The sequence below is a fragment of the Nicotiana sylvestris genome, chromosome 1 (genome assembly GCF_000393655.2).
Source record: "Nicotiana sylvestris chromosome 1, ASM39365v2, whole genome shotgun sequence".
Lineage (NCBI taxonomy): Eukaryota > Viridiplantae > Streptophyta > Magnoliopsida > Solanales > Solanaceae > Nicotiana > Nicotiana sylvestris.
Window position 1 is genome coordinate 155,158,863 of NC_091057.1, and position 23,142 is coordinate 155,182,004.

The following is a 23,142-nucleotide window of genomic DNA, read 5'->3' on the forward strand; positions in this document are numbered from 1 at the left end:
TTGTAGCGTGCAATTAGATCTCTAGCAAGCATTGAAGACAGCAACACAAAAATTCCATTTATCTTATACGGTTAACAACAACAACAACTATCCAGTAAAATCCTACCAAGTAAGGTCTGGGGAGGGTAATGTGTATGCAGACCTTACCCCTACTCCGACAGGGCAGAGAGGCTGTTTCCGATATACTCTCGGCTCAAAAAAACGGAAATAAAAAACAAGAAAAAACAATTCATTAGTAACTCCAGTAGAAAACGTAATAGTAACAGAAGCATAACAACCAAAAGATGAATGACATGCAATAACAGTAACTAGTATCTAAGGCCCAGGGCTAAGATAAACAGCAAGGATACTGTGGATTCAACATAAACTGCAAGCCATCTAAGATCAACCCTAATCCAATCCCGCCTCACCCCGGTATGAAGTAAGGAAAGTTCTACTACCTCTAACCTACAACCCTAATGCTTGACCTCCAGACCTTCCTATCAAGGGCCATGTCCTCGGAAATCTGCAGTCGTACCATGTCCTGCCTGATCACCTCTCCCCAATACTTCTTAGGTCTCCCTCTACCTCTTCTCGTACCCACCACGGCCAACCGCTCACACCTCCTCACCGGCGCATCAAGGCTTCTCCTCTGCACGTGAACTATCTGAGCCTCGCTTCCCGCATCTTGTCATCCACAGGGGCCATGCCCACCTTCTTCCGAATATCTTCATTCCTAATCTTGTCTATCCTAGTGTGCCCGCACATCCACCTCAGCATCCTCATCTCTGCTACCTTCATCCTCTGGATATGGGAGTTCTTATCCGGCCAACACTCTGCCCCATACAACATGGCCGGTCTAACCACAACTCTATAAAACTTACATTTGAGTGTCAGTGGCACTTTCTTGTCACACAAAACTCCAGATGCAAGCCTCCATTTCATCCAACCCGCCCCTATACGGTGAGTGACGTCCTCGTCGATCTATCCGTCCCCCTGAATCATCGACCCAAGGTACTTGAAGCTATCTCTATTCGGGATGACCTGTGATCCAAGCCTCACGTCCCTGCCTACTTCCCTCGATTCAGCGCTAAACTTGCATTCCACGTACTCTGTCTTAGACTTGCTCAATTTGAAACCCTTAGACTCGAGGGTCTGTCTCCAAATCTCCAATCTCTCGTTAAAAAAATAAAAAAACATCAAATTGTTATCTCCAAACAATCCTGTTTTTATCTTAATAATCCACTGAGCCGTTCTTGGAACTTCTATAGTTCTATTGACTTAGCATAGCTAATTTTTTTTTTCTTTAAGTTTCCCATTCGAGGTGTGGTACACGCTTTAGGGCCTGTTTTTGTGCCAAGAAGTCTTACTTTGTAAGTAAAACACTTCACTCATACCTGAGCTCTCTTAGGTACGATGCAGCAGTAACTTACCACCGCCCTTACAACTTTGATGTATAGCTCATAAAGTTAAAAGGTATTTCAAAATGTGATATAACGTGGTGAAATTCAAAAATAGCAAGATTTACAACTGGTCGTTCAAAAATAGCTCAGTTTTAAAAGTAATCAAAATTTAACCATTTTTCATGTAAAGATAAATCTGAGCGAAAATACTGTTCAAAACCCGGAAAATATGCCAGTATATTATGCTGGAGTTCCATCATAAGTATACTTGAACTCTAGCATAAATATGCTGGAGTTCCAACAACATAATATGATGAAGTTCCAGCATAAGTACACTAGAACTCAAGCATAATATACTGGAGTTACAGCAAGTATACCGGTCCAGAATAATATACTGGAGTTTGGAGCACCGGTGCTCCAGTCTCCAGTATATTATATGTAGCCACCAAAGTATACCGGTCCAGCATAATATGCTGGAGTTCATACACAGGTGCACCGAACTCCAGTATATTATGCTGGACCGGTCTCTGTTGCAGCAAAATAATGGCTATTTTTCATTGACTTGGTAAACGCTGAATATTTTTGAATGACTAATCCGAAAACTGGCTATACTGTGCTATTTTTACAACTAATTCCCACCTATTTTTTAGATACTAACCTAATATTTCCAATTCTAGCAAAAGAAGCTAACTATTCATCTATTCTTGTAAAAAGGTTTAGAAAAAATAAATTCGTATGTCCCTTATCATAGAAACTAATAGTATTTGGAGAATGAAACATTTTTTTTCTTCCACTACAATTTCTTAAACAAATTTTAAATAAATTTATTATAGAAACATCTTCGGCTTGTGATAATTTATACTATATAGTTTCATAAATGATGAAGTAATATTTTCACACTAAAAGTTAAATGCTAATCCTCGTACTCCAAATTCAAGACGGGGAAAAAAATACCACTAGCAAATTATGAGCCAAAAAAAAGAAGATAAATTCTGTCGCAAATTAAAAAAAGAAAAGGGGACATTTCTGAGAAAGCCCTTGTAGTTTCTTAATTTCTATATTTGCCCCGACCCAAGAAGGGTTTTTGAGGGGTTTCCAATTACATCGTCACTTTCACTTTTCATTGCAGAGCCAGATTCATCCTAGGTTTTGAGCACTACGCAGTGAAATCAAGATGATGCGAATAACTGAAATCGCAAAATCCAAACCCTTGACCTCATCAATCGAAACCCTAGGTCACAATTTCATACAAAAATGCTTCGTCAGTCGAACAGCAAAAGGAAAAGGCAAACTAAAAGCTGGGCAGCCACTGAAAAGATCAAAAGTCACAACGAAGAAAGGCGCAGAAATCGCAAAGAAAGAACCACCGCGAAGAAAAAACGAATTCGACGAAATGGTTGAAGAATGCTTATCGTCTACTGCTCCAGTGAGATCATTGAAGCCCAAAGAACAAGCCCGAGAAGCTGAAAGAGAGAGAATGGGATTAATTAGCAAAGCTCGAGATGAAGAGCTAAAAAAGATGAACAAGATGAAGAAGGAGTTTGCAAATCCATGGCCGATTGGGCCACCGGGTTTGGATTTGATTTCACTTGGGCTTGTTGATGTAGAGAAGCTTCCCAAGTACGAAATGACAGTTGAAGATGGAAGGAGGCTGGCAAAGGAGTACAGTAGGGTTTTAATGCGTAAGCATAGGCAGAGGCAAGCTGCTGAGACGACATTGTTGACGTTGAAGAAAGAGGCGATTGAGGCGTTACCCGAGAATTTGAAAGCTGCTGCTTTGGTCCCTGATTTGACACCATTCCCTGTGAATCGGTTTATGGCTACTTTAACGCCGCCTATTGAAGGTTATATTGAGAAGGTTAACGAGGCAGCTAAGAAGAGTTCTGCAAAGGAGAAGCTTAGATGATTGTGAAAGGTAAGGTGATATTTTATTGCTACATTCTCGAGAACCCCTAATTTGCGATAAAGACTATTTTTATGAGCATTGGAGTACATTAGGTTCGACGGGAAGAAATAGGACCAATAATAATGGATATAGAAGATTTCATATAGCTGATCCGAACTAGTTTGAGATTGAGTCGTAGTTGTGTTTGATTTTGATCTTATTTTGCCTCTCTTTGAGTTTGTACCCTGGTGTCTGATTTATTTGTGTGATGGTATTATACACTGATACAACGATGCTTTATGAACTAAGAATTACAGGAAAATGCCAACTATGGTAGTAAGAATTATGTACTTTTTAACTTAAAAAAAAAGAAATATGTACTATTTGATGGTTGTTCTTTACCTTAAGAATTTATTATGACATTGTATCTATGATCATCTTGGCTCTAGTTCCTTAAACGCAAAGGTGTTATATCTCCGTAGATATTGTCAATTGAGAGACCTCTTAGTGTCTTACAGAGTATTCGAAGAAATGCATACTATCTGTTCAAGGACACAACACACCTGGGATTATCCGTTCCTCTTTATTTTTCTTTTTATCCTCAAACACTTCTTTTTATTTTGGTGGGATGGGGGGGGTTGGGGAGGGGGGGGGTTGGTGAGATTTAGTAAGCTGAAATGCGAGCTTGTTTAATGTTCCATCATTTCTTAAAAAAGATGACTTCGTTAAGTATTTCAGTGTTTGGTTGAGTATGGAGTTACATCGCATATGACAGTAGTGGAAGATGGATTGGGTTTGGGGAAAGTACTTTGTGTAGCAAAAAGTGACAATGATTTCTACATGTGCTGAGAGCAAGCCATATCTGAGAAGAGCTGAGATACTTGTAACTGAGAATGAGTAACTTAAGCAATGTAAGTTTGTGTTCCCGCCTTTATGGTAACTCGGTTTCATCGAGGCCTATCAGGAAAATGATTCTATGAAGAAAAAATATTTAGTTATTTTTATGGCATCCCAAACACACCTGTAACCAGCATTACTATTGGGTTGGTTACTGTAATAACTATCTTTGTAGCCCCTGAATGTTTCAGATTATGCTCCTACCTATTATCTCGATATACCAAGAAAGATGTACGGTCTAATAAGGCTACTATGAAATATTTATTCATGGGTGGGGCAACCTCTTCTATTCTGATTCATGGTTTAATGACTGATCTGGCAGTGTACTGGACTCGGGAAAAATCTATTTCTTGATTGTTAAGGTGTTTACCATATTAATGTTACCATTTTCAGAAAAGGTGTTTACCGTATTAGTAATAATCCTCAAGTATTGAACTTGGTACTAGTCTTTACCATGGTTTTGTGAAGTTGGAACTCAACCTAAATGGTACAGTTCTTGATAAAATTGAAATTCAGCTCGTAGTAATGACATTGAAGCTACTGCAGAAACTAGTATACAATTAATATCATAGAGACAATGAATTTTCTATTGGTATTTAACCTTTATCTAACTAGATTCCTGTACTGACTGTAATATTCTATGATAAGCATGATAACTACTGTATGAGAGCATTGATGCAAGGATTAAAATCCTCCTTTCTTTGAACAACCTTTTTGTGGGGAACTAATTATCTCTTTCTTATTTTCTTGTCATGGAATAGATTGCGCTTCATGCTATTTCCATTAAGTAAACCCTCAAAGTAATAGATGTTAGGCTTTCTTATCATTGAGGTTATGCGTTGATGAGCTTAACAGCTTCTTCCCCTCCTTTTGACTTTCTTTCATCTTACTGTGATTATTTTTCTTGTCCTGATATGAAACTAGTGACTGCTATATGAGTCGAGCAAAATAACTAGAGATTGATATATGCATTGACTTGGTAATTTGATTCCAAATGCAGTTGGAAGCATTTTTTTATGGAGATTGCAATGTTTTCTGGTGGCCTTGTAGCAGTATGCATCCATTATTTAGCAGCAAGAGGGCGCTGGAAAACAAGAAGTTGAATAAGCCTTGTAAACGCATAGACAAAAGCCTGGCAAGGATTCACTTTGTTTTGGTTAAACTGGCGTCTTTTGCTTTTTTGATATGCCATATCTTGCTACGCCACAATATATACTTGGTCCATTGCACTAGGTTTGTATTAGTTATAAATCTCTTAATCAGGTTGCTTTACTTATTGGTTGTTAATACCACTTTCTGGGATCTATATTTTGCTAAGAAAGCCTAGTGCAATGGACCAAGTATATTCAACCAATTGTGAGGACACTAGTATCTTAATCAGGTTATAAACCTTAAGCTAAGTAAACTAGTATATTCAATCTCTCAATTGTGAGGACACTATCGCATGGGAGATTTGTCTGTAAACGTCAGACTAATTATCCCAGTGGAGACTAATTTTCAGCATTGAAACTACGACAAAACAAAAAAACTAGGAACCATAGAAACTCAAGACATGCAGACCGTATTTGTACCATCTAAGCATTTTTGTATGCTCATCGACAAATTGAAGGCAGTAAGAGATACAGAAACACCACACTGCAAAGAACTGATTCCAACTCTTGGTCGTAGCTACTAAGCATGTTCCTTAAAAAGCACACTCTAAAAGATACCAATGAACCATAAAGTACATTTGAGCAATGGTTCAATGTTCACCAGTGTAGAAGTAGATATAGAGGTCCGAGATACCAGTTCCCCCTCCCCTCGGCCTGCAGAAGATACAAACTCAAAACGATATTAACCTACTAAATGCACTTAAAGGAGCTAGTCCATACTAAATGCACTTCACGGAGCTGGTCCAAATTGACTAGCAAAGCCTAGATGTCCTTTTGGCCAAGCTTGTTCTTCAAAGTAACATAGAAACAGCACTGTTTTACTAAGAAACACTCTAACACGTCTTCAACAATGATATTAGGCCTGTCTAACGAGTTGCAGCAAGTAATTCAGAAGGCCCTTTACTGAAAAAGAGTGTCAACACAAGTTATTATTGCATCTATTAAATCAACAGACAGTTGCATCAGTAAAATAGAGAACAGGCGGCTTTTATTGCATCTGTTAATCAAAGCATAAATCTTCATACAGAAATACTGAAATATTAATGCATAAAGCTTAATCAAATTACTTCGAACGGTACATATAAGAGTTCTCTCTTTTTTGTATTAAATTCAAACTCCACAGAAATATTTGTGAAGCCAGCAGGAGCCCCAGTGACAGCACTATATAAATCAGGAAATTTAGATTTTATCAATGTCCTCGTCTTCAAACTCAATGTAGTCATCACCATCACCATCATCTTCTTCATCTAATCCATTGACCTCATTGAGCCTAGTGTTCTCAGGCAACTCTCCGTACGCCTTCAACAACCTTGCCTCATCTGGCATAAACTTCAGAATCACATCAGCTTTGTCATCCTGCCAAAATGCAAACAGGAGATTTAAAAAAATTATTAAAAAGACTGGCCAAATCGACATTCCATAAGAGAAACCTAATGATGTGATTAATCGCCCAAACAACATTCTAAAGAGAAGATTCTCACAAACGGAAGAGGCACATTTAGAAACTCAAAAATGTCCCCTGCAATCTTAACATGCAATTGTAAATATCAAGACTTCATACTTATACTTTCTGTTGACCGAGAAATTCTTCTGCGGCCAACTCAACTCAGGACCAACCGCATCGTTCAAAACGGGGTAGTTGGCCCTCCCCTCTATTCTTATCCACTTAAATACCAAGCTCAGTTCGCATGAGCGCAGGGCTCAAACCTGTGACCCTAAAAACACAAGTCACTCAACCTTTGCAACTTGAACTAAGCCCTGGGAAAATACTCATGACACTCAAATGACCAAACGTAAGCAAATACGTAAAAAATAAAATTGTATACTATCAAATACACAAACTGTAATAGTTAGAGCTGTTTATTTTGCTTAATTATCAAACACACAAACTGCAATAGTGCACATCATGCGTTATTATTACGGTTATCAAAATCTCACAATCACTGAACGAACAAGAAATATGAACCATCTACTCATTCTTTTTCCTTTCCTTTTCTTTTTGGAAGAAAAGTCACAACCTTTAGAAACTGAAAATTCCATAGACAAATACATAAAACACAGACAGCAAGGGAAAAGAAAAATCACAGCTTTTCAATTAATCAATCATTAACTTTAGCTCAATCCTGAACTAGCCGACCCTCTATATTTTTTTGGCTCTGTTCTGGTCCATCAAAAATCTCAATTTTAATCGGACAAAAAAGGGATGTGAGAAATAAAGGGAAAAAATCTCAGTTAATTAATAGAGTCAATGAAGCTTGAATAAAAGAGAAAAATTAGGATGTTGCCTGATAATCACGGAGGCCGACAAGGATGATATCACCGGCGGCGATCCAAACCTTCTTGTGCATCTTACCACGTATGTGACAAAGACGTTTCGTACCATCAATACACATAGCTTCACAACGCCCATTACCCAGCATACGAAGAACCTGAGCGTATTCCTGTCCGTCTTCCTTAAAAACAAGCTCTCTCTTTTCGTCATCAGCTTCGTTCTTTCCTCTCTTCCTGTTCTTTCCTCCCTTTCCCTTGTTCTTCGGCATGATTGGTTTTTGCTTTGATGGTGGATGCCCTTAACCCTAGATTGAACGATATATGAATGAAACCCTAGAAATGACTGAAGAAAGCTTCAATTTTTTCTTATCTGAAAAAAGAGAACTGATTTAATTCATTGTGGTTTTCTTTTCCACTTTATATATCAGTTTCGTTTGGCTTTTTCCACCGAGCTAGCGTGGAAGCTACGACAGTGCTGTTTTAACTATTTTAACCTTGCTCTTTCTTTGGCGGTGGATGATGGGCCTTGATATGTGAGGGCAAAAGTGTAAACCATGCACATACCATTTTACATTTTTAATTTCAATTTGTGAAAAAGTAATAAAAAAAAAACATTTTTGCTGCTAATTTTTTCGTTTTCAATAAAGTTTTGCATATTTCTTTTTAATGAAATTTAATAAACTTAATAATAATATTTGTCAAAAATATTTTTAGTTCTCTCTTAATATATTTTTTTTTTCAAAACGTTAAATACTGTAAAAGGACAAATCGGTAAAATTTCAAAACTTTAAACATGTCAGAGTCAACTCAAGTCATTTTTATTAGATTGCGGTACACTCAATTATCTTTATTCTATTGTGATTGGGAAGACTTTCCCCGTAATAAGGACCAATGCTGTCGTTGCATCTCCGATTGAAAATTAAACAAGAAATTCTTTTCTCTCCCTGTTATTTTCACCTAGCAGCATAACGTTAGATAATAAAAGTATTCGATGTGTGATTCAACCCAAACAGAACAAGTCATGTTCCACAATTATTCAAAAGCGTGACTTACATCAATAGATTTTCTAATATTTCATTTTATCACATTAATATTGTTTCGTTCTTATTTTAGCTGTTAGTTTTCAGTTATAGATGATCACTTATCAAATTTTGGAGTTAAATTAGCTAAGATTTAACTAGAAGTGTTTAGAGATGATGCCAAATGATTTCTTAAAGGAATAGGTAAACAGCTTTGGATGAGCATCTCATAATTTTCTTTAAAGATTCTCTGGTAGTTCAACTAGATCAGGCTCTTGACACCAATAAAGTTCTTTTTTTTTCTTTTTCTTTTGCCAATAAAATCTATCGAAACCCCACTTGAGAAGCATAATGTGCCATTCGTGGGGCTAATAAATTAAAGATCCCAAGTTAAATAATTAGGGACACGCAATTTGAGGTTCAATCAGCAGCAAGCATCAAAGAATTAGGGAATCACTGAAAGAACACGAAACCACTCTATTTCATTGTTGGGGGCAATGAACGAAATAGTTGAAGTGGTTAGATTTTAAGAGCTGTTCTAACTACTGCTGAATGTGACTCAAGAGTCGCACAAAAAGCAGCTGATAAGCATAAATCTTGTTCACTGCGGGAAAAAAATGTTGCTGCTTGCTACCATGCTGATAGAGACGTATTGTTACCTCTCCATAGAAATGTTAAAAGAACCAATTCACAATCACAATATTCAGGACAACCTTATGCTTCGTTGGCAAGCTGAGGTTCAACTGGCAGCAAGCAGTAATGAAGCAAGCCAATCCATTGCAAAAAGAGATCTCGTCAATGCTATTGAAGCCCAATGGCCAGAGCTTGCATGGGAACCCCAAATTTCAGTAAACATATACTCTGTAATCAACTACTCCTATATAATACAACACCTAGTATGTTTTACTTACCAACTTCCGTTCGGTATCCTCGGTTCTGCAGGAATGCTGTTTATTTAGAAAGGAAAAAAAAAAAAGTGTTTGCTAGCATGTTCATACAAACTCGGCTACATATGTTGTACACTGTCAACTGCAGCATGACATTTTCAGGGCAATCTGTGTATCACATTTGAACATGTCACAGTAACCAACATTCTTTCACTCATCAAATCCATTTACATCCTTTTCTATCTTTGCAGAGCATGTGGATGTGGGGAAAGTGATTTAGTACAAAATATTTCAATGCCTAGCATACCACAGTTAGCACTTACCCTAAACCTTGCCTTCTTTTTTTATCAAACCAAGAAACATTGGGTGTTGAACTTATCCGAGAAGCAAAAACAACAATATTAATTGTACATTGTGGGAGCAAGGAATCAATTCCTGATAGTAAGTTCAGCCCTGAGATGGAGCATACCGTTAATAAAATATGGACTGTCCTCAGCGATGAAAGAAGGCCATGGTATGGCAAATAGATTGCGATAGCCAACTGCCTTGCCCCCCGTAAAAGTGTAGTTACCTTTGTATTTGCTGACGTACTCCTCCACTGGTTTTGTTCTTGCTGCAAATTCGTAATCAACAGCAAAAGTCACAGAACCCTTTTCCTGCATACCCAGAAAGAGACCAAAACAATGGAAAGAGCTTTGCTGATCCATGTTGCAATGTGCAGACAGGAAAAACCCTTGTCCCCCTAAATGAAATGCTTGAGAATACACTCTTCCTGAAGGGAAGAGGTTTGCACATTCCTCCTGCTTAAGATCCAAGTAGACTACACATTGTTGCCGTGGAAATTCAAAATCAACCACCTTGACAGGTCGATACTTGTAAGCACGCTCCACAAAACGACGACTAGGTGATGACGATTCTTCCGCAGCTTGGCTTCGCTGACGATGAGGGGCCTCAGCTTTATAAAAGAGGGCTTCAAGAACAAGCTTGGATACAAATTCCTGATCAAAGTCATTACATGCCAGAACCTTCCGAAGCTTTCGACAGCTCATGAAAGGAAAACGGATGCAACGACCAAGTCGTGAACCAAGGATTTCTCGCCGTTCCTCAAACTGCGGATAATGAGCCCTTGTCCACTTCAACACAAAGTCGTACACTGCATCCTCTGATGCTACCTGGAGGTCATCACTGGATAAAATAGCCTCCACTCCAGCAAGAGGCAACTTCATAACCTCATCCTGAAACCTGTCCAAGGACAATGAGCTCATTATCAAGCACAGAGAAGTGTGACAGCTAATCAAAACTCACCAAAAGCAGCAATAGATGGAGACCAACTTTTCACTTGTTCCCAATCCGTCAAAACAAATACTTAGGGGCTATGGAAAAGAAACTTTTTCATTCTTTAAAAATTCATAATAACGAAGATGCAATTTTGAGTGACGTACAGTGGGGCAGAATTCCAGTAGGGATGGCAATTGGGGCTGGGCGGGGCAAACTCTAAATGGGGCAGCACAGGACAATCTCTAAATGGGGCAGAGCAGGGCAGGGCAATCTCTAAATGGGGCAGGGCAGGGGAAGATTTAAATGGGGCGTGGCGGGGAAGGGCAGGGCTAATTTTCTTTTTTTAAAGAATTAGTGGGTTAGGGCAGGGAAAGCTTTATTTTGGAATATGAGGAAGTTGCACTATTAATTGTTAGATAGTTATGTGTAAATAGTCCTAGTCTCATATATCATCTCAAAAAGAATATGTCCTAGTCCCATATGTACTGGGAGTAGAATATGTCCAAGTCTCATGTAGTAGGAGTAGAATATGTATTATATATAGGGCTCATTGTATCATTGTTAAAAACAGATTTTTCTCCCGCTGATTCGTCGAGAATCTACATCCAGGACTGGTAGACAAGAAGCTAGCAACTCGATCTAGAGATCGAAGAATGGGAGAATGACCCGAACAGGTAAGAGATACTGGCAATAGGCCTCAGAGATACAATCGATGAATCACCGGAAGGAAATACTGGTGATACGCCGAGAGATACTGGGAATTCATTGTTTCGGTACTTCTGTCAGCCTTGCACCTCTATTGAGTAATGCTTGAGTCGCAGCATCAAGGTATGAGCCAAATTGAGCAAGGGCGGCCACTTCGCGATATTGTGCGCATTCTCGCATGGTATCAGAGCTTCAGTAAGAAAAGCATCATTGTGTGTCATTCCAGCGATATCCGGGAAGAAAGAACTCATCGCCGGGTAATTTTCCAGCAACTTCGTCTTGTTCCCAGGGTTCATCACTGCTACAACGATACTGTGCATATACCAGTACCACCTTCAGATCTAAAACCCTTGTGCGACCAAACCGCAGAAATTCCAGTCCCATCGGAAACGAAAAGTCAGTCACTGTGCATCTTTCCAGTTGACGACTCAAGATTGATTTGCGTTATCTCCTCATTGGTAAGTGTTATGCGAAAACCAACACTACCATCTTGTTCGGAAAAGTCCAGCGACAAAACCCCTCCGGCAAAAAGTCATCCAAGCTCCGCCAGAACTAGGGTTCCGGCAAGCTACAATAACTTTTTCGGCGCGTGTAAGTCATTCCGACCACTTTTTGACAATTTCATCAGGACAACTTACTCGTATAGTGATTCCGAGCCTACCCATATAAATTACATCAAATTCTGACAACTTTTATTTTTTCTGGCGTGAACAGTGATTTTACGGCGTGAATAGTGATTTCCAGAAAAGTTTCTGTTTTCTGATGGTGTTTTAGAACCTATTTTGTAGTGTGGAATTCCGCCTAGTCTCACTATTTTCAAAATTTTCCGGCTACTTTTCGACCAACTTCTATTTATCGGCAACCACCTGGTTTTGTTGCTCAGGGGGAGTCTAGTGGCCTTGTATGTCGAATGAACAGCTTGCACTTATTTTCACCAAGTCTCTCACTAGTCCTCGCATTAGTTACGTATGTAACAAGCTCGGTACATATGATTTGTGTGCACCGGCTTGAGGGGGAGTGTTAGATAGTTATGTGTAAATAGTCTCAGTCCCATATGTAGTAGGAGTAGAATATGTCCTAGTCCCGTATGTAGTAGGAGTAGAATATGTCTTAGTCTCATGTGTAGAAGGAATAGAATATGTATTATATATACGGCTCATTGTATCATTGTTAAAAAATAGATTTTTCTCCCGTGCATTCTCACATAATCTATTTGACATTTTAATTTAATGATTCAGTATCACGTCTCTCCCTACTTTCTATTGTCATTCTTGTTTGTGTTTTGCCGATTTGCTTTAAATACATTAACTACAACAGTATGGTTCAGTTGGATTGCTTATTAAATTCTTCATATTTCTACTAGTGAATGATGAATTGAATGATATAATTTGTTTGTTTAGAAAAATCTCAATCTTAATGGTCTAGTAAGTTATGATAGATTGTGTTTATTCATTTTGTTGCCATTGATTTCGTATTTTAACCTTAACTGATTACTCCATTAAAGTAGCTATGCTGCTGGAAGCATAATATGTAATGAAAATAACTATTTCATTAAATAATTTATAAGAATGAAAGAAATCTTGAATCAACTATTGAACATGGATAAACAACTTAGTCAAGTTCAAATTGGTTCTTTTAATAGGAGGTTCAAATAAAAATTTGAAAAAGTTAAAATTTAATTTAGAATACTGCAAAAGAAAAAATAAAGATAAATGATGAAAAAACATAAACGAGGCAGGGCAGGGCTTAGCGGGGCGGGGCAAAAATCTGAGAAAATACGAAATGGGGCAGGGTAGGGCGGCTCAAAATGTTAGCAGGCCAAGGCATGCCCAGCCCAGCCCCGGCCGCCCTATTGTCATCCCTAAATTCCAGGAAAAATTTTCTGGCACTAGATAGAAAAGGTCTCCTAGCAAATACAAATTTATCACCACTGCATTGACTAAAGGTCAAAGGATGCTGTGGAGACTGAAATATCATTATTTGGAAAACATACAGCAGCATTAGAGACAAACTTAATAGAACTTAAGAAGAAATAGAGTGAAATAGAGTTTGGTCAGAAATGGAACTGACTTGGTAATATCTTTGTATCTTGCAGCTAGGAATTGTTCTGCGGCATCAGTCAAGGGCTGAACTGCTTCAGCCATCAGGACGCTAGAAGGAAGCTCCAAATATAGCAAAGCGGACTCTGGATTCATTGGTAAATTACGCAGTTGCCGGCTGCAATACCGCATGCAAGAAGCAACTTCAAACTTGTCGGCAGCCATGAGTACATCCAACAAAGCAGGCGCTGTATCAGTGGTCAATGTATTGCTATACATAAAATTCAGGAGCTCCATCAGTGCAGCTTCCTCTGCTCCATGTGAATGGAAAAGACTATTCATTCCACATGAAATGGATAGGAATTCCTACAACTTCTCTAAGGTAACAATATTTTACCCACAATTATCAAATCACTAGCACTACATGCTAAAAGAAAAGAAAATTCTCCGTCCTTTGCAATTTCTCATTAAAATGGCAAGGAAAAACTTATGCTTAAACAGCAAAGCCCAGTCCAAAATAACTACCAATAAGAGTTTATTGAATGATATACTGTTAGTCTTAAATTCCTCATACCTGAAGCATTAATTCTTAGAGTTACTTGTCTTTGCTCAGACTCCCTCATCCCGTTGGAGAAGAGCTATATAAATTACAAGAGAACACTGTTGATTCTTCACGTATAAACTCTAGACAGTGCTTAGCAGCTTACATTTGAAAAAGGATGTTTACCTTGTAGAAGAATGGGCTTCTTGCTGCTAAAATGGGGGAGCTTATATGTAAGGTTTTAACTTTAACAACTCTTGGAGAATCAAAGTTCCAAGAACAATCATCAGTGTTAGCAGCTTCATCTCCTGCACATAAAACATAGCATGGCTATCTTTTTCATGGTATTTTGGAGTAGCAGTGAGAATCAAACAAAATACAAGTTTGAATCCGATAATAAAAATAAATACAATTTATGAACACCATGAATAGGGAAACATGTCTTATGATACTGCAAAAAGATAAGCATCAAAACTAGACAGTGGAAAGTAAGTACAAAAAGATAAGCATCAAAACTAGAAAGCGAAAGGAAGTGGAGGAAAATGCAACAGTATGTTATAGCATACACAGACAAGAAATACTGCTGACTCCATTCTGCGACATATAGCAGCAGTAACAAGGTCAGTAATGACGTATGCTCTTTAGATATGGTCTTCTTCCTTTCCTTTTTTCACTCTGTTCCCACCAGTCATCACTCCTTGCAAGGAAATGTTTCCATGTATAACGAAAGATTCGGTTAGCATTTGTTTACAGTATGCCTAGAGATCACCTTACTTGAAAACAAGGTATCCGCATTCAAAAAAGAAAATTATAAGTTCCACAATCAAGTTTGAAATATAAAGAACAAAAAAAAGCAGCCTAATGTAGCAAACCTGCTAGTGGCTTCTATATGAATTCATCTTGTCATAGATAAACAGACAGCAAAGAAGAAAATTTTCAGGCTCTCTCTTTAAATCCCTTGAATTGCACTCAGAACACTCAATTATTCAATATTAATAAATACCTTTCAGCAAATACGTCTTCTGCAACTTGACAATAGGTCTTTAACAAGATAACTGGGATGGATAAATATACACATACATATACAAGCACAAGTACACACACACACAAACAGACTCAGTTACATTTTTGTAATGTTTACTGATGTACATGCCAAATCTCTGAACAATGGCTTATGACCAAATCCTTATGCAGGCAACAATAAGTTACTTTTAGCGGGCGTTTGGACATAAGAAATGTAAAATTCCAAAAAAAAGTGAATTTTTTTTTCAAATGAAAATGGTATTTGAAAATTAGAGTTGTGTTTGGACATGAATATAATTTTGAGTTGTTTTTGAAGTTTTGTGAGTGATCTGAGTGAAAATTTTGAAAAATAACTTTTTGGAGTTTTTCAAATTTTCGAAAAATTCCAAAATTTGCCTTCAAGTGAAAATTAGAAATTTTATGGCCAAACACTGATTTCGGAAAAAAAAAGTGAAATATTTCGAAAAAAGGTAAAAAAAATTCTTATTTCGAAACGATTCAACATCTCTCTGCATAAAGAACTGACTTCAAAATGACAGTTGTCCTAGAATCTTACAGAAAAAATATGAATGTCAAAGGAAAAGACCCCATCGAAACAAAACCTGAAGAGTCAAATAAATCTACATTTTAGGTCTATGGTTCCTACGAGGTCACTCATTGGCTCATCGCCGAGCCCTTCATATCTCTGACTTAAATGTGTTCCTGTAAAATTTCATTTCTTTATCTTGAAGTTTAATTCAGTAGAGTAGCAGTTGAAGTCACCTATTTCGAGAACATACATGGAAATTTCAAAAATTTCATTTTTTATCGAAAAAGCATAAGCCGACGAAAACGAAATGCAGGATTAGATTTGATTACCATACCTGAGTGTGGTTCTTCGATCATTGCAACAACTGATTCATCTTGATTTTCATTCTCAGCATCTTCAGTATCAATTTGGTTACAGCTTATAATCTGCTCTTCAGGGCATGCAGTGATATCCAAAGCTGCAAGCAAGTGGCACATGTCTGGTTATCATCAGAGAAAAAGATAAACCTATACGAGAATAATAAATAGCAAAATTCTACCCAATATGCATCACATTCATATTTTTAGGGAAGCAACGGTGTTTTCATGACCCCCTCATCACTCCCTCTTTTCCCTCCAAACATCAAAAGTAATACATTTAATAAAACTTTAACAACACCAATTTCAAATAGAAAATGGAGAATTTGTTAAAACAATATTTACATCACGTTCTATAACAACCACTGTTTTAAAGGGCTTTTCTGGGACTCGCCTCGGGGCTCGCCCTGGGGCGGGGCACTATCAAAACGCCTTGAGATTGGGCTTAGTTCTCTGAGGCTTACGCCCTCAAGCGCCCGGCGACACGCCCTAAACACGCCTAACGCTCAATGCTCGGGACTCGCCCAACAGTTCCTATGCAAATCATGTGTTGAATTCACTAATTTGCACTATTAACTCTCAAAATTCTTTAATAAATGAATGATTAAAGTTTTTTTTATCTATAGAAATATGAAAATTGTGAATAACTCAAATAACAAACATATTATTGCATATTTACTAATTGAGAACATCGTGAGGGTGAATATTATTTGAATATTTCTTCTAAAAATAGATAACCAAAATTTATATCTTTACTTGATAGATCTTCATGTCTTAGTTCTATGTCTCTCCAAATTATCATATATTTTTTTATTTTACTATTTAATTTTTTTTATATTTACTCATGAAGGAGTAATATTTTAAATTACAGTATTGAAAATTTATTGTGTATTTACTTTTAAAGAGGTAAAATATGCAATTTGATAATATTTTTTAAGAAAATATAATTTTTAATTGTTTGAAAGTTAAGAGGTTGGAGTTAATTTATATTTCATAGTAACTTTAACAGTATTGTCTTATTTATACTTGTAAAATATGCTAAATATTTTATTTTATATGAGTTTCTTTGATTCTTTTTAGGTTTCTTGAACTTTTAATGCATCTTTTATATTTTATTGTGTTATAATGTTATATTATTAATTTATAAATTTAAAAAATTAAAGATCTATGGGGGCTTACGCCCCATGTCTCGAGGCTTTCGCCTCGCCCCGTATTAAGTAAAACGCCTCGCCTCACGCCCTAGCCTTTTAAAACACTACTAACAACAACAACTATGATATGTTAACTAGACAATTTGAATATAAGAACAAGAGCAGTAGACAGTATATGATGTTGTCTAGAAGAATCAAAGATCATTTAAAAAAGAAAGAAAAAAAATCTGCCTCAATCCCCCAAATTAGTAAGGGTCAGAAATATGAATCTTCTATCATTTTCATTCTACTAAGCTCCAGTTCATTCAAAAAATTAAAGCAACACAAATACACAGTTCAAAAATTAGCTAGAAACTCGAGCAACTGAAGCTTAATTCAAAAATTAGCTAGAAACTCGAGCAACTGAGCTTAAAGGACCAATTGCATAGCTAATATAATTAAGAGAAAAAAGAAGGAGCAAAGGACAAACTCATATCCTTGTTAATATCATCTCTCCGTCGTTTGCGATTGCGGGCCCAATCAGCTAGACTCTGACAATGAAAGCCCTCGGGGTCGGCCATAATCTCAATCCGGAGGAGACGGTCGGAGAAGTTGCTGTCGTTGAATGCAAACCCGAAATCGGGGTCCCGGGCACGGCTAGGAGAGCTTTCCGGGTCCATAACAGCCATTCTCGGGTCGAAAAGATCCAAATTCTGATCCTTCATCACTGTAAACTCTCTCCAAAACCCTATTGGGATTTGCTTTTTTCTCTGTTGCGTGGGGGTGGGGGTGGGGGTGGGGGGTAGTTCAGTTTGGGTCAGCCATAGAGCAATGACTTATAGATAGACAAGTGGGTTTTATTCATTGCAGAATCAAATTTGAACTGTCTCAGAGAAAACAAGAAGACACGTAAGAGAACCTCAACACCAAACTATGTTAATTAAATTAAACTAAGATTTGTTATAATTAAATACACACTATAGGTAAAGCAATTTCTATGTCATCAACGAAAAATCTTCTATCTTTATCTTTTACTTTTATACTACTAGGTTAATTTGCCAAGTATATTCATTGATGCTATCCTGCTCTAAAAATTGCTATTTTAAGTAGTAGAAGTAATTTATTAATCAGTTTGATTAACTTTTAAGCTAATGTCTAGTATTTAGACATTTTAAATTTTATATGAAAATCTTGTACAAGGATCATATTTATAATGTAAGTCATTTCATAAAGTAAGAAGTAGATTCTCTCGCTTGACCAAAAAAAGGGTAAAAAATTAATTAAAAAAGTTGTGGATCATGCAGGAAAATAACTACTCCCTTGACAAATGAAATTGGATTTTTTGATGCATTTCGATTTATTTGGGATTTTCCTAATAATGGTTAGTTATGCACACCCTAATATAAGATTACTAGTCCATTTCTATATCTATCCTAAAACATGTGACAGCTAGTTCCTCGTATTTTAGTTTCCCTTTTTCATTGAGTTGTTAATTCATTTAAAGAGATTTAAAGAAAAGAAAAGAAATGCCAATGATCAAATGAGACGATTAATCGGAATATAAAATAAAATATGAAAGAGATTCACTATTTTATTAGCTATGACTTATGATTAAGTTTTCGAAAATGTGCAAAACTAAATAAAAAGAGAAGAATAGTCACAATAGAATTGAATGGTCAAATACGCTGAAGCTTGCCCCCTTTTTCCTTTTGGTTGAAACTTGAAAATTAGCTTCGGAAAGAAAAGTATGATAGCTGTTGTGCCTTTTCTATTGAACTTATATCAATACAAAAGAAGAAAAACAGGATTGGGATTGGTAATAAGAGAACTAGTCAACTAGAGAAGTTCATACATCATAGGAATACATACTGGCTGCGATCCAACTAACTCCCCTTCAATAATGATAACTTTGCCCGATGTTTGTTAGGAGACCCCTCGTCGTTTGACACCCTAATGAACGGACAAAAATATTTTTCTATTTTTTCATGTTTGGTTGGCTTAAATGTTTTGAAAAATATTTTTTTCTTATGAACTCATTTTCCTCCAATTGGAGAAAAATATTTTCCTTATCAAAAGAAGGGAAAATATTTTCCAAAACTCCTTCTCAACCTTCCCTACCCTCACCAACTCACCCCCACACTCACCCACCCTACGCCTACCCACCCAACCTCCTCTCTCCAAAAAGGCTTTTTTCCGTCACCACCCACCTTGCTACCCCTCCCCGCGCAAAAGAAAATTTACTTCTTCTTTTTTTTTGTAATTTTAAATTTCTGTTTTTTCATTTTTCTTTACACCTGCCCCCCCCCCCCCCCCGGGGATTTTTTTTATATATGTTTTCAGTTTTAATTTTTTCAGCTTTCGGTTTACAGGTTCGAAATTTTACAAATTCCAAAGTTATGAGTTCGAAGATTTATGTGTTTGGAAGTTTACGGGTTTAGAATTATAAAGTTTAAGAGTTCGAAAGTTTAGCAGTTCTGAAGTTTATGAAATTTATGGGTTCGGAAGGTTGTTGGTTCAAAAGTTTATGGCTTCATGTTTATTGTATCTAAATTATTTATGAACTAGATGATGTACTCGTGCGATGCACAAGCCCAATCGTTGCTCTTTTTCTTGTTTTTTCCTTTTAATATTTGTTGATTTGATCTATAGCTAATTACACACTTTGTTCGACTTTAGAGAAAGAAGAAATACAATAGGCTTTTTGCATAATAATATATAGAACCACAATTACCAGTGTTGTAATTTATCTTCTTCTTTTTTATGTACATTTTATTTTTTCTAAAATCGTATTATAACTATGCCAATCACTTTGTAATACTTGTCGACACTTTATTGTACAAAGATTATACAATACTTCAAATACAATTTAGAGTATTTCTACATAGATTCTGTACTTTTTTATTTAAAAAATATTCTGCACCACCAAACTTTAATGATTATTCAAATATGATTAAAAAGTCAGTTGAAACATAAGTCGCTATGTATTTTCTCATTGTTTAAATTGAATAATATATTTTTTTACTCTTTTAGTATTTTCAATCGTATTAACGTATTAATTTTTCTTTTCATATCAATCAAAATTTGAATAATAAAATAAATTATTTTTATTCCCAAATAATTGATGATAAGGTGTGTTGTTTTTGGGTTCTTTGAAATGATAAACCTGAGTTTTTGTTATTTAGAAATTTTTAACAAGAAAATTTGTATTTCTTTCTAGTTTAATGACATGTCTTAATAATTTAATAAAATAAATTAATTTTTGTATTGCGCTAAATACTAATCAAATTGACCTCAAATTGAACCATTACAGTTTTTTCCTAGTTTCATTTGATATGATTGAGATATTATTTAGGGTGTAATACAACTTTATTCACCATAATTATTTGTTGAGCCTTTTTAAAATAGTTAATTCTATATTTATGTATTTTGAATCTATATAATATTGGATTTTTTATTGAACACAGAGGAAGTACCCAACTAACTTTGATCATAGAGAGAGAAGTATAATCCTGCATAATAATACTTCTTATGCTGCCTAATATGTAATGGTTTTTAAAGGAAATTTTTTTCCCAAATTAATTTGCGTAATTTTTGGTTTAGGTTATTCTCAAGTCATGTTTTAGACAGGGAAATTCTTTTTATGCAATTTGAATAAATACTAAATTTCTCTATTCAAAAGGGGACTTGAAAATATATTTTATTCTTAAATATTTTTCCTAATTTTATAAAGTGTTCCAATTGAAATTTAATTTAACGAGAACTAAATGATATGAATTGATAATAGTATAAGAACATCCGAACATAAATCTTGATAAATTATCTCCACTTCTTTTTCTTTTTAAAAAAATCTTCCTTACTAAAACAGTTGATGAATAAAACAAATGAAAAAATATTTCTTAAGGAGATAATAAAATTGTTGTATATAACTTTATGTTGCCATGGTATATTTTTAATCAAATGAATGTTTTAATTATAAAATTACCAAACAGATAATTTTTCTAGTTAAAAATACTTATTGAAAAAATAATTTTTTAAACAGTGAAGGTGAGAAGTAATTTGCTTTCACCAAAAAAAAGTAGTGAATTTAAAGAAGATACTGAATATTGAATGGAAAGTGGGGTCCACTTGAAGAATTCAATAGCTTATGCTCCAGTTAGTTTTGATTTTTTCCGTTAGTAAAAACTCACAATCTTTTATAAAATAAAGACTATAAAGTAAAGACAAGTATAGAGAGAAACTGATATATTATTCTGATTCAAACTGATGTACATAATGAACTGAAATCTCTTATATTTATAGAAGAAAGGAAGCTGCTGTGTAAGCTGCTACTATACCAGATATGGATAATCTTCTACTGAGAGCAATGTTTATCCATAACGGAGTACTGAAAGGATAAGCTTATTATACCCGATATGGATAATCTTCTATCGGGGGTAATATTTATCCATAATTGGGTACTGAAAGAATAAGCTTCGTGTTTCCAGTCAAAGAGGGGCAGCTGTAAGCACGTGATTTTTGACCCTCCCCGGGAATTTTTACGCTCTTAGCTTAAAATATCTAATTTAGGACTAATAGAGCTATTTTAACTATTTTTTACTTTATTTCGTTGCAAAAAGAAAATTTCAAAAAATATATATATAAATTTTAGTTTATGTATTTCTCATAAACTTGAAAAAATACAAAAATTGCACTTTATTTTTATACCTTATATAATTTCGAAAAATACAAAAATAATAATTCTATTAAAGTTTTATAGGCATTTTTTTTAACTTTGAAAAAATACAAAAATATTACCTCATATTTTATCTTAATATTTTAAAACGAAAATTACAAAAAAATATAGTTTTATTAATATTTTGTAGCTATTTTAAACCTTGAAAAATATTTAAAAAAGATATAGTTTTGTTTAAATACTAGTCTTATCTTTTGGTAGTTATTTTGCTTACATAGGACTAGTTAAGCAACGTGTTCCTATTTCTCGGGTCCGGGCAAAAGAATAATATTCGGGTTTAAACTACCCGGTTTTAGGCCTAATTTTCGGACCTAGCCCATAATAAACCGTGTCCAGGACACGTGGGGAACCCCACCACGCGTGGGGGACATATGCCTTGAACCCCACCACGCGTGGGCTCATTTTTCTGGGCAAAACCCATGCTAAATACACGGGTAAAACAAAAGGAACGGGAGGGACTTTTAAGAAATTGAAAAAAGGACTACTGTTGGTCTTTCTTCTTCATAAAGAAGAAAGAAAGGAAACCTGAAGGGGGAACGAACAGAAACACTTTGGAGATTTTGGAAATTAAAAAGAAAGAAAAACGGACAGGAGGAGACTGGGAAAAAATTGGAAAGAAAATACTGTGCATCTTCTTCTTTCTCTTTGAAAGAAGAAGAAAAGAACCCTACTGTCTGAAAAAAAAACAAGACTATTGTTCATCGTCTTCTTCTTAAACAAGAAGAAGAAGCAGAAGCCTCAACTCCGTCCTCGTCACCTTCCCCGAGCTCCCTCTCCGCCATAACCACCGGACCCCTAGCCATCGTCTTCTTCAAAAAACCAGTCCAAAAAAAACCTACCCCGTCTCCTCCCAACTCCGTCGACCTTGCTACCCGTCCCAACGACCAAAACCAGCACCACCACCTTCTCAAACACCACCTTCAACAACAACAACCCACCTGCTCCAACAGACCACCCTCCTGCTCTCACCTTCCCCACATCCAAAACCCCCAGGCAACTCCCTCTCCGCCATAACCGCCCAACCAACTCCTCCAGCTCCAGTCCGCTACCTTCCCATCACCAAACAACCCAGCTCAGCACCACCACCAAACGCCACTGCCCAAACGACCCCTAGCAGCCCCGGCGACCAACCTGTAATACCACGCCAAGGCGACCATCCAGTCGCACCCCCCACGTTCAAACGGTTGCCTACAACGTCCAGCCATGAGTAACCTTTCCTCCTTGCCATGACTGACCAAGAAAACACACATACGCACAAGCTGAAACCAAACGAAAACGTTCAACAAAACAGCCCAGTAGTTCTGTCCGGATGAGTTC

General features: G+C 36.3%; 3 protein-coding genes across 3 annotated transcripts; 1 reads left to right on the forward strand and 2 right to left on the reverse strand.

The window, feature by feature from the left end:
* The first annotated feature begins 2,422 nt into the window (after positions 1–2,422).
* LOC104222950 (uncharacterized) lies at positions 2,423–5,470 on the forward strand. Its single transcript, XM_009774283.2, has 2 exons — positions 2,423–3,297; positions 5,165–5,470. Exon 1 carries the CDS (start codon positions 2,557–2,559, stop codon positions 3,286–3,288), a length of 732 nt encoding a protein of 243 aa, XP_009772585.1. The 5' UTR covers positions 2,423–2,556; the 3' UTR covers positions 3,289–3,297; positions 5,165–5,470.
* An 816-nt stretch (positions 5,471–6,286) lies between these two features.
* Positions 6,287–8,045, reverse strand: LOC104222948 (eukaryotic translation initiation factor 1A-like). Its single transcript, XM_009774282.2, has 2 exons — positions 7,601–8,045; positions 6,287–6,671 (listed from the first exon to the last, which is right to left on the reverse strand). The coding sequence occupies exons 1-2, from the start codon at positions 7,853–7,855 to the stop codon at positions 6,495–6,497; spliced, it is 432 nt and encodes a 143-aa protein (XP_009772584.1). The 5' UTR covers positions 7,856–8,045; the 3' UTR covers positions 6,287–6,494.
* A 1,637-nt stretch (positions 8,046–9,682) lies between these two features.
* On the reverse strand, positions 9,683–17,945 carry LOC104222947 (BTB/POZ domain-containing protein POB1-like). The gene is made up of 6 exons (XM_009774281.2): positions 17,584–17,945; positions 15,942–16,064; positions 14,242–14,363; positions 14,089–14,152; positions 13,546–13,825; positions 9,683–10,734 (listed from the first exon to the last, which is right to left on the reverse strand). Exons 1-6 carry the CDS (start codon positions 17,816–17,818, stop codon positions 9,921–9,923), a joined length of 1,638 nt encoding a protein of 545 aa, XP_009772583.1. The 5' UTR covers positions 17,819–17,945; the 3' UTR covers positions 9,683–9,920.
* Positions 17,946–23,142: the final 5,197 nt, after the last annotated feature.